Raw genomic sequence first — 11,426 nt, 5'->3', positions numbered from 1 at the left:
TATGAGAGAAGGTTCTACATTTAAATACACAGAACAATCAGTTCCACTGCATATACACATCGCACAGCCGCAGTAATTCAAGTAATTGCTTGCAATTTATAAAGTGAACAATAGTGCAAATCAAAAGGGAAAGAAACACATGTTGCTTATTCTGTCTCCAAATTACATTTCACTAGGTCCAAGACTGTTCTGTTTGGCTTTTTAGTTTTTCTCCCTTTCCCTTTTTACATATTTACATCGTCACAAATAAACACATTCACAAGAGCAAAACAAATCACACGTATAACCTTCTAACTTCCTTTTCGAAGTTCTGCTTCAGCAACCTTCGGAATGCAAACGGTTTGGTGGTTCAACAACTCGGAATTCGACTTTAAAATGCCAAGACAGAGGCAATTGGACGAGCTCACCTCCTAGTATGTATTTTGCAAGTCGTTTTTGTGTGTATTGTTTAAACTTTGAGAAGGGCATCAGGACTGCCAGTTAAGAGTGAAAATGGTAATGATGACGTATGCGGTAATAAATGAACTCGGGTAAGGTTTGTTACATCCACATTTGATTGTTTTAGTATTTATTGTAAGTTTTACTCTTCACATGAGTGATGAAACTTCATTTTGCACAGACAGTTTGAAATGTGAACAAATGGAATGTGTTCCACCTCCGAGGGTACGCCGTATAGAAGTGCATTGTTTACTTTTATTCTATGGTTAGTAAGATGCATAGCAGAAAACAATTGCCCTTGAATGACTGACTAGAGGGGATATATGGTCCAGAGTGACAATTGAACAAGACAAAAGGAGTTAAAAACTGTACAGCAGTGTTTCATAGGAAACAAATTGAGCCAGTGAGTGATCTTCCAGCTAGCTATTATCTCCACTCAGTTTGTTGTAGAGTGAAAGGCTTGAAGAGTGAAAGTGCAAATTTGGTTTGGAATGAAAGCATTTGGGCACTGTGACTAATCTGCAACCACTTCAGGATGTTCCCCGTCCAATCGCGCAAAGTCAGCTTGGATAGACTCCAGCTTACCCGTGACTCTCATGCGCAGAGGCGCTATCGAAAATGGATGCACAGATGAAAGCATTTGGGTTGGAAGGCTTAATTTAGTGACACTGAACTTTTATCCAAAGACACAAATGTCTTCTTGTTATCTGGACATGTAGAAAACTGGATACTTGAAGTTTGAGGGTGCTAACCAGCAGCAATGAAAGACACATACGGGGGGGGGGGGGGGGGTCCTCAGTTTACAAGTGGCGTGCCATTCCTATTGACCAAATATTGATATGAAAGAAGCTTCCAAACAATAAACACAAGCAACTGTATGAAAAACAGCCTGAACGGCCGTCACTAGGCCTGTTTTCTTGTCCCACATGACAACGTATGCTTACATCGCCGCACAAGCTACTTCAATGTGCCAGTGTTCATAAACTGAGGGCCAACTGTGTACTGAAATAGACACTGGACGTGACCATACTATTTATGAACCATTTAACCTCAAGTAATGGCCTCCACTCTCGTTGACGCTGGCAATTTACTGCCAGGCGTGACTTTTTCTTTTAGGTGCTAATGCTAGCTAGTTAGCTGTCCAGTTAAATGTGAGCAAGGAACCTGCCCTGTATTGTTGATAGGAACCAAGTATAAAAGACACGCAACAGCGTGAGCCAGTTTACATTCCATTTCCAGGTAAAACTGAGGTAACAATCCTCCGCTGACCAATCAATTGATAAATAAAGGCCTACATACAAATGAATGCCTAGCTTAAAATAATAAATGCCCAGTACTGGTTGCAGTGCTTCAAATAAACGCAAACAGCCACTATTGGAGGAGATAGGATGTTTAGAATTCCAATTTAGAGGTGTGTGAGCTATCATCTAGCATGTTGTATTTGTCTCTCTTAGAGAAGGGACTTTCTAGAACAGTCAAAATGTTGTTAGTATAGGTTGTTAGTTTAGATTTAACAGCATGAGGACAAGCAGAGGTGCAGAAAATGTACGCAGATGTCCAAAAGCCACAACAGATGGCACATTGAAGGCCTATTTTCTACCAAGAAGTAGAGTTAAGGTCAGTTCAAGGAAGATTTTTTTTTTTATTGTTGTTGCGAACACTTGTAAAGGATACCTACAACTCCCTCCAAGGCCCCAAATATAGTAATATACGGCAATATCGTTTCAGAATCCTTGGTCAACCTGACTCTGACCGACCCACTGGAAATATTGAAAAACGGTCGCCTGGAAAAATTCCTTCCTGGGTGTCCTTTAGCAAGACAACAAGAATGTTGGGAAGAAGACTGCAAAGCATTTTCATAATAACACCCCCCATCGCTGGAAACACAAGACACTTCTGGATTTACTGTCCCTAATGGTACCACTGTGAGGTGAAATGGACTTAACTAGACGGCTTGGTGAAAATGTAGCTTGAGTATATCATTTGCAATGGCTTCATAGTGTTTTGGTTTTTGCAACCTTGTTTAGGATAATATATGTCTGCCATTTAGTGTGGAAAGAGCAGAGTGCATGATACCTGATAATGAATACGGAATATTTCAGGACTTTAAGGACAAGGGAGACATGCCTTTTGAATTGACCCAACGAATGGATTTTAGTTTGTCCACCAGAGACAATTTGGTTCACAACATACAACATACACTAATGAGTACATATCCAACAAAGTGCTGTAGTTCCAGCCAACAGTGAGTCGGCGATGTTGACCAAAGAACAAACCTTGAAGTTTTCCCTGCATTTGAAAACGAAACAATCAGCATTGCACATCCAAGTAGTGATTATTCAGTTCAATCAGCACATTCAGCCCGTAGCCTTGGACCAGCGGTTTGGTCAATCCAGTCACTTCACTTCATCTGTAATGCACACAAACCTGGATCTTTTTTTCTTTCTGAAGTTATCCTTCAGGACAGGATGCCGATGATATTCCACCAGATTTTCTTCAATTAAAAGCCATCTAGTGTTGGCCAAACATCCGAAGCGAGAGATTTTAGGAGAACCTTTGTTCACATCTGAGATCCACCAAGGTCCCCCCCGCCCGCGGGGTAATGCCTCAACCCCCCTCCCCTGCGCAGTGAGTGCAGAGCCACGGTGCAGCAGCCCCTCAGCAGTGATCCAAAGTGGTACATGGGCTGCCTGTCTCGAACCGGACCCCGGCACAGCCACGCCACTGTCGGCACCACGGGGATCGCCACTGCCAGCAGATCCACGAGGAAGTGACGACTCCAGTAGCTTTTCTGTACCGGCCCAGAATCGGAAGTGGAATCCGCTTCCTCTGCTGCTGCGCCGCTGCTTTTGTCGCCCTGCTCTTCGGTTTCTGATTTTTTCTCATCCTCCGTGTCATGCACCCCTACAACGATGACACCATCTACCTCCTCGTGGGAAATAAATCGTTTTGGCTGGGAGGTGTGGGGTTGCTCTACACCTTGTGGGGATTCACGGCTACATGGGCTCAGAATTAGGTCGTCTGCTTGCTGGATGTCCTGACTGATGGCTGTTTTCGGCGTTTTCCCAAATGGTCTGTCCTCTACTATCCATGGGCCTTCGTTTCTGTCTTCTGAAGTGCGAAGTGCTACCTCCTTTGAGTCTTCCTGATTTCTCACTAGTTTTGCTGGCTCCATCTCCAGCTGTACTTCTATCGGTTGGCCGACTGACATTTCTCCCTGATTGTCCGTTGCAGCAGGTTCTTCCTCCGTATCTTCCTTCGTGACCTCCTTCCTTTCACACAAAGGGCTTTCCATGGAACAGGCCACAGTGGCAGAACGCGGAATGGAATTCACCCGTGGCAATTTGGAGAATGGAATCGGCTCCGTGGCTGCGCTCATGACAGTTGATCTGGTGACAGAAGTGGTCGTGGTCATGGAGTCGATATCGTCTTCTCCTTCGTCAGACATCCAAGTTGAAGTTGGGCTGCAGGCCTGGGATCTGAAGGTACGTTGTTCGTCAATGGTATCCAAGTCTGATGGGCAACCCGATGTTGCCGGGATGGGACAGCTCTCGGTCTGAATGCCCGTCTCACGGAGGGGATGTAGGTAGAGGTGATGGTGTGATAAGCAGGGGTGGCTCAAACAGCCGCCGCCTCCTAAGCCGCAACGAACTGTTGACATGCGTTCACCCGAGCACAGCTTTTCGTAGGTGGCCGAGTGCGGCATCGCGTGGGGCACCGAGTGTGACGGGTTGTGAGGGAACGAATGAGGTAAGGTTTGGGAGTAAGCGTGAGGTAAAGAGTTGGGTGTGGAGCGTGAAAAGGTTTGCGCGTAGGAGTTGAGCAATGAAGCTGTTTCCTCTGAGAGGAAGGCGGCCTCGAGGAGCAAGTCGGCCCGACTCGGGACACTGCTGCTCTCCCCGCAGCAAACAAAGCCACTGTCCTGAGTGCCATCAGCTGAAAGACAAGGAAAATCCACGCCATTGCCATTTCGGTTTGCTGCTTGATCGCTCAGTTTGGTGTAGGTGGAGCTACGGGTCAGAGAACGGGCTGGCGAACCATCACAAGAACAAGAACCCTTTCCTCCTATTGCTGGTTTTGGTATTCCTCCTGGACTTTCCCCAGACACGGACGCTGGCGCCGAACCCCCAACTCGGGTCCGGCGGCCTGCTATGGCTTCCCCCTCCTTGGCTAATCCCACCTGAGCTAATTCCATGTTGAGCAACAGGCTCTCAAGCTTTTGGTTTTGAGTGTTGATGTCCTGAAAGTACTTTTGGACCCCGATGTCCCCGCTGAATCCCCCGGCGTCACTCAACCTCTCGCGGACCGTGTCCACCGCCTGTTTAAGTTGCTGGATCTCCAGTCGCGCTTCCTTAAGGGCCAGCTGAGCCTCCACGCGGTGGCACTCCTCCTCCACCCAGTCCTCCTGCATTTTGTAAAGCTTCTCTCTCAGTTCATCTATCTCTGTGTCCCTATGGGGGTAAAATGGAAAAATGTCACCACAGAAATAAAGAAATTGAATGAATATAGTGTAAATGGAGAAAGAAAGAACCCGGGGAAGATTCTAACCGCTAACCTGTCTTGCAGTGTGTTGATGGTTTCTTTTAGCCTGGCCCGCAGGTGACGGATGCACACCTCTTTTTGCTGCAGAGGTGTGAGGTACTGTTCTGGTGGTGGGGGCCGAATACCGTGGTTGTCTGTACATGATATGTACTTCTGGTGACGTCTGTGGGACAGAAAATGATCGGAAACAAACTTACTACTGACTTGCTACTGACTTAAAGTCTGATCGGACTTGTTTGGGCCAAGTGTTTTTGGGCCAATTTTTTTTTTCCAACAAAGAAATATTTTTTCCTATATCCTGGTTATCGTGGCAGCGGTCCAAGCAAGGGATGCCCAGAATTTTCAGTCTCAGGCCACCCCCTTTAGTTGCAATGGGGGTAGTGCTGTGCAGTCAGGGCCTTCTCTGCTGACCTACACACTATCAAAAGCACTGACCTACATTTACAAATTACTTGAATTTGTATGAATCTTTTGTCTTTATTTCATGCATGTGTCATTGCTATGTAGCTTGCAGTTATTTGGGGGTCAGATTTGAGCTTCTGTGTTGCCATGTAAATGAAATCTACCCAGGGGCTTCAGAATTATCTGGAGTCGGATGGTTGATGTGGATGGTTGATCATAAATAATGAGCATCTACGGTGACGATGTTATTCAAGGTTTTAGGTTTTAGTCTCGTTATTGATAAATAATGACTGTGAACTGCATATGTTGTACAGCTGCATAGAGGTTTGGACTTATTTGGAGTTGATGTAACTCTCAATTCCCCATTGAAGGCCCACGTCCGAAAGATATCACCCACTGCGGAATAGTCGTATATAATTTCTCAGCAAGCTGTAAGAAACAGTCCCTTGGTTGGACACTTGGTTTATAATGTGACAATGTAGTCCGTATATGAAAATATCTTCTTACCCTTTGGTTGGGCTACAGTCGCTGCCTTTACAAGAGCCGGAGTTGCTGCTACTACTGAGGGAGGCATTGCCATAAGGATCCCTGTTACTGGGGCCCGCAGGTGACCGCCTGCTTCCAAAAAGAAGAGGAGAAATGTTGTTACCTCCTGGTAAAAACACCCTCCGGACAAACCGGTGAAGGTCAACTAAAAGCTGTTGACAAATAAATGAAAAATAAGACCCAAAAAAAAGTGCCAAATGACAATTGACAGTGCCAAGTACACAGAAACTCATTTATAAGGTTAGTGCGGCGACGAAACCGCATTTGTGCATTGTAGAAATAAGGATGAGTTGGTGTCGTGAAAAAGTCAATCAATGCGTATTGAAATGGGCTCAAAACAAAAATCTCACTCGGTGGAATACACTGGACACTCGGTTTTCAAAGACAAGGCTGTTGGGTATTTTCCCATAAGAATAGAAATGAACAGTAATTAATTAGTTGCGGGAGTTGAACTTGTACAACCCGAAAAGTAGCAAATTGTTTTGCTAGTGCCAAACAAAGTCAAATCGATATACTTTTTTAGTTCTGTCATGGCTATGGATCATTTATTACGGTTTGACTTGTATAATCTTTTTTATTTTTATTTTTTAAACCTTGGAATTTCTAAGAGACTAGATCGCAGACGCATTCCTGTTTCCGAGGATCCAGTGTAGTTTGGAAACTCAATTGATGGGGGTTGCAAATGAAGGTGAAAAAACACATCAGACCGGATACAAGGGTGTGATAACGCCTTCCACAATGAATCATTCACACAGTACGACGTGTCACATCATTCCCATGCTGCGGAGTGTGGACCACAGAGAAAGGGGATCTGGACAGACCGGGAGCGAGGGGTAGAGGGGGAGTTTGATGGACGGCTAAGGCGGTCCGGGGACTTGGTGGAAGCGTGTCCTTTTGCAGTGGATGCATAGCCTTTAGTCGGGCGCATTGACACCATGTAACCTGTCTCCATGGGAACGTAGTCTAGCTCTATGAACCTGCAATAGTCAAACCTGACACACCAGGCAGAGATAACAAGGTGTTAGGTCACACATGAAACTGGACCATGTCTAGGACACAACGATTCATTTGGGTTGTGTCCACAAATACACAAAAATGGTTTTATTTACTTCACGACAGAACCACAGTCTAAAATCTCAAGAAAATAAATCTTGTGAAAATGTGTTTGCAGGCATAACAAAGCAGTGCTGTGAAAGGTTTGCAATGTGGTCGGCAAGTTGTTTGTGGAATCTGGAGGTCCCAGTTGTAACCACTTTAAGTAGACTCTTAACGGTTTACACTGACAATCAACATAATATTCACCTTTATCCCAAATTGCATTGGACGCTAATGGTTTCTTTCATAGCCTGTGTTTTGGAGAAACCGTTTAATCGGGTTAATGTCAGAAACATCCGACATCCACACACATACTTGTTTGTCTCTGAATGTGCCCTGCGACTGACTGGCGACCAGTTCAGGGTGCACTCTGCCTTCCGCCTGAAGTCAGCTGGGATAGGCTCCAGCAACTACCGCAACAACGAAAAGGCTTTTGTTTGGCAATCTCCGGCAAGTGACGTCATTTACAGAATGCCGAGTCGCCAGTCAGCCATTGTAATGCCCTACTGATTGTCCCGTTAACTGCTCTTTGCCATTGTTAGCGAGTTATTCGGCAAAATGTCTCGGTGCTGTGTGGCGATGCACTGTTAACATACAGGAAAACAGATGTTTGAGTGGCTAGAAGAAAAGAATAGGGCATGTAAATGGACCAGAAAATTGCCGATATCATGTGCGGAGTGGCCGACAACACAACAGAACTACCTAAGCAATGACAATGTAGGACCAAAGTATTATTTGCTGGTTTTGTTATTTCAACTGTGATTTTGTCTGCTACTGAGCATGGCTCGTTTTATGCACCGATAATATATACAGCCAATTTTATTTTGGAGGAAATTTTTTTTCCCAACTACTAATGCAAATATGAAACGCGAGGGGTTCAGTGCTTCCAACAAGGTTAAGAACCACTGCTATCAATATAGCTATATCCTGGCTAGCAAACTTATAGATGCATCATTAGTGTATGGTACAATGCATTATCTTCTTTTTTCCCTATCGTATTACTTTACAGCATGTTTAGGTATTAATATTTCATGACCTGCTCATTGCCTTTACATTTGACTTCACGCAATTGATATTCGTGGAAATTCCAATGTAGCCACATTTAATAATTCACCATAGGTGTGGCCAGGAGCGTGTAGAAGATTATTACAGAGGATCCTGATCATGTCTATCCATATCGGTAGCATTTTAATGCTTTTAAGACATCGGCCATGCCTATATCGAGAAAGAGTATGAATAATTGTGGGCATATAATCTCAGTAAACATTGCGACCAGGAGCACATAGTAAACCTCCTTCGCTCAACTGGCTAAACATCCTAGCCCCGCTGATAATAATTGGGTTTCACATTCTTAGCCCAATTTTGTTGAACCTTTAATTTACTTTTAAAAGTCAAATAAGTTTAGACAAGTAAAAAACAAAAAAAGAACCCTAAATGCACCAGTGGATTCGAGATCAGTTGAGAATGCTGAAAACGCTACGTCAACATGTCCTTTGTAATGTTGAGTACTTAACTAGTTGTTGTGACTGCTGACACTTTCGCTTTTAAGAAGAAGTCATTCAACGAGCGAAGCGAGCCGAGGGCCGCAAGGGTTGAAGATGTGAGGCAGGGTACACCCTAGACTGGTCGTCAGCCAATCACAGAGCAAATATTAGACAATCATTCACGCTGACATTCAAACCTATCGACATTTTAGAGTTGTCAATTAACCTGACCTGCATGTTTTTCACATGTCGGAATAACCTCATGAAAGCACACGGAGAACAGGCTAACATCCTACGAGGCGCCTACAACTGAGATTAGAACCCAAATCTCATAAATGAGAGGCAGTCGTGCTAACCCCTATTCCACTGTACTGTACAAGACACAGGGTTAGAAAAAAAAAAAAAGAAAATGGAAAAAATGAATGCCAATCCCAACGCTATCATGCAAAGAGACACTTTACAAGTCATTTGGTGTGTCACCGACTGTGAGCAGAGTTGACTGGGCAACTTTGTTGAACCGGTGATCACTAGCAGTGGCGTTTCTTTAAATGAAAACAAAGAGCTTAGCTTCAGTATTCTGCTTAGTAACATTTTCTGCCAAAATCGCCACTGCGCACTCGTGATCACAGTTTTGTCTTCACGGCACAAGAGAGCTGTGCACGAGCCGCTCAACACAAACATGATCGATATGCTTTTGAGCATTAACGTGCAAATCTACCTCGTGCAGATCAACAGTGAGAGGCTCAAGGTTTCCCTCATCGTAGTTCTTGCAGCACAGCACTCGGGAAGATGAGCGTCCCAATTTGTTGCTACTGTATCTCCATTTTAATTTTTGCACATTGGATACTAATGATTCAGAATTGTAAAAAAAGAATCTGCATCCAATCAGTATAGTCTGAGGGGGAAGGAGGCGGCGGGGGGGGGGGGGGGGGGGGGGGGGAAACCCTGATCCTAGATCAGCGCGGCAGCACAATTAGCGTGGTAGCACATGTGTTGTTTTTGTTGCTGTTATTGTTTGAGCGGTTACAACACATGCCACAGCTGCAGCAGCTATGGCGCATGCTTTCTAAGAGGGTAACCGAGGTGTTTCTCACGCAGGGGGCGCCGGCACCGGAATGGCTACCGGCGCCGTAGCAACCCGTGCGGCCGCCCCCGACCCGGACTCCGGCCTGCGGGCCGGGACGGGTGAGGAGGCCAGTATTTGCTGCAAGCGACGTTTGGGTTGCAACGCCTTCAGAGGGTCGAATCTGAGAGAGAGCAGACGAAAAAGAGGAGGACACCAAAGCCACACGTGTTGAGCCATCTGTAGATGCTTGTTGCCATGGCAACACCACCGCGAGTCCTGCATTGTTGTCACGGGTGCGCTACACACAGCTCCTCGATCCACATGCCATGTAGACAAATGTGCGACGGCGAATAGAGAGAGAATCAGGTTTGAAATGCGTAACCAAACAGCTGCTGCAGTATCCGCTTCCAAATGTTTGCCCACTCCGCATCTATTGCAGCCTGGCCATCATAGAAAGGGGGATTCTCCCCTCTGCGGCCCTTTCTCATGTTTCTCATTTTCCCCCCCAGATGTCTTTTTGTTTGTTATTTTTTAGTTTTCCCGTGCCCTCCTAAGGGTTAAGGTCAGGGGATGTCATGAATATTTGTCAACTGTGAGCATGTGAAGCCCTTTGAGACTGTTTGTGATTAAGGGCTATATAAATAAATGCGACTCGACTTGACAAACGTTGTCATACCAAGTAATACATGAAATGAGGTCAATTCAATTTGAATTAAATTACATTTTAATGAAATAATTGATTTGCATTTTAAGTGGTTTTAACTAATTAATTGCAATTAATTAGTAAATAAATGAACATTTGATACATGGAACATTGTTTTATTTTTATTTATTTAAAGTTTTTTTAACTAACATTTACACTTTATGAAAGAAAATAAATGCCATTTGAACAATACCTGTAAGAAAAACAGGATTATAAAACAAACTTGCCGTTTAGTGATGAGCAAGTGGGAGGTGTCTGACCACCAGACAGATTTCGCACTTGTCATCACATTTTCAAAGCCTCAGCTGACACGATAAGACTGGGCAGAGACAAGTCAAGTTGGACCAACCGCTGACTCAATCAAAGAAAGACAGACAGAGAGCTGAGTCAGTCTTGTGGCCGACCCGCTAATGAAACACGTCAAATTAAATAATGCTTCTTCTTCATGAATAGTTGAAGGATGCATTAAAGTCACGTTTAGACTGCCAGAACTGTATTCGTAACGTTGTATGTATTCCTTCCTCTCTGAATTTGCAGTGTTTCGTTTGGCAAATAAACTGTTAGACAAATGACAACCAGATTTCTTGCTTCAAGCTGTTTATTTGTAATAACTGGGCACTGGGACTCTTCCCTCCTCCCCCCGGTCGCGATCATATTTGAACTTTGAAGTCAAGATGGCGCCCGAGTAGGCAGCCGTCGGCAAGTGCTCTCATGAGCCTTGCTTTTTTTGTTGTTTTTTGGTTTGTTTTGTCACTTTGTGTTTGTTGTTACATCGTGTGGACCTGATGTGGACTTTTTTCAGCATTTTTTGGCCACGACATTCATCAAGGAGGAAACTCTGTGCTTGGTGGTTGCGCCTTCTTGGCGGCATGGGTGTACCAGCACTGTTTTTGCCTGGGAGGAATGTCGGCGCCATTTGACTGTCGTTGCTGGACAGTCCGGGGGCGCTTGTGTCTTGCGCCTGTTATGGGCAGCATTTTTCACAGCCCCACTTTGTTCAGCGGAGAGATCGGTGCTGTTGAACGGTCTGCGGCTGGATGGATGTAAGGCTTGAGGTGCCGACGATGAGAAGAAAGGAGCGTTAGCGCGGAGCGCCGATGCGGATGTGGAACTGGGAGTCACGGCTTGGAATTGAAGTGGATTTACATGG

At 44.9% G+C, this 11,426-nt stretch overlaps 1 protein-coding gene across 2 annotated transcripts; it reads right to left on the bottom strand.

Annotated features, from left to right (window-relative positions):
- On the bottom strand, positions 1–9,380 carry snphb (syntaphilin b). Of its 2 annotated transcripts, XM_086105415.1 has the most exons (4): positions 6,750–9,380; positions 5,890–5,997; positions 4,994–5,143; positions 1–4,889 (listed from the first exon to the last, which is right to left on the bottom strand). In XM_086105415.1, exons 1-4 carry the CDS (start codon positions 6,878–6,880, stop codon positions 2,999–3,001), a joined length of 2,280 nt encoding a protein of 759 aa, XP_085961541.1. In that variant the 5' UTR covers positions 6,881–9,380; the 3' UTR covers positions 1–2,998. The 2 variants fall into 2 exon arrangements, with proteins under 2 accessions (XP_085961541.1, XP_085961530.1); XM_086105404.1 differs by having other exon boundaries at positions 5,890–6,869.
- Positions 9,381–11,426: the final 2,046 nt, after the last annotated feature.

This window comes from Hippocampus guttulatus, chromosome 1, assembly GCF_054856545.1.
Source record: "Hippocampus guttulatus isolate MCC_2025c chromosome 1, RoL_Hgut_1.0, whole genome shotgun sequence".
NCBI classification, from domain to species: domain Eukaryota; kingdom Metazoa; phylum Chordata; class Actinopteri; order Syngnathiformes; family Syngnathidae; genus Hippocampus; species Hippocampus guttulatus.
This window is presented reverse-complemented; position numbering and strand designations above follow the sequence as displayed.

Coding starts and splice junctions, on each gene's coding strand:
- snphb (XM_086105404.1), bottom strand. CDS start 6,161: ATGAGTTTCTGTGTACTTGGCACTGTCAATTGTCATTTGGCACTTTTT. Junction 5,144..5,889: donor GACTGTAGCCCAACCAAAGG/GTAAGAAGATAT, acceptor TCTGTCCCACAG/ACGTCACCAGAAGTACATAT. Junction 4,890..4,993: donor ATCAACACACTGCAAGACAG/GTTAGCGGTTAG, acceptor TTACCCCCATAG/GGACACAGAGATAGATGAAC.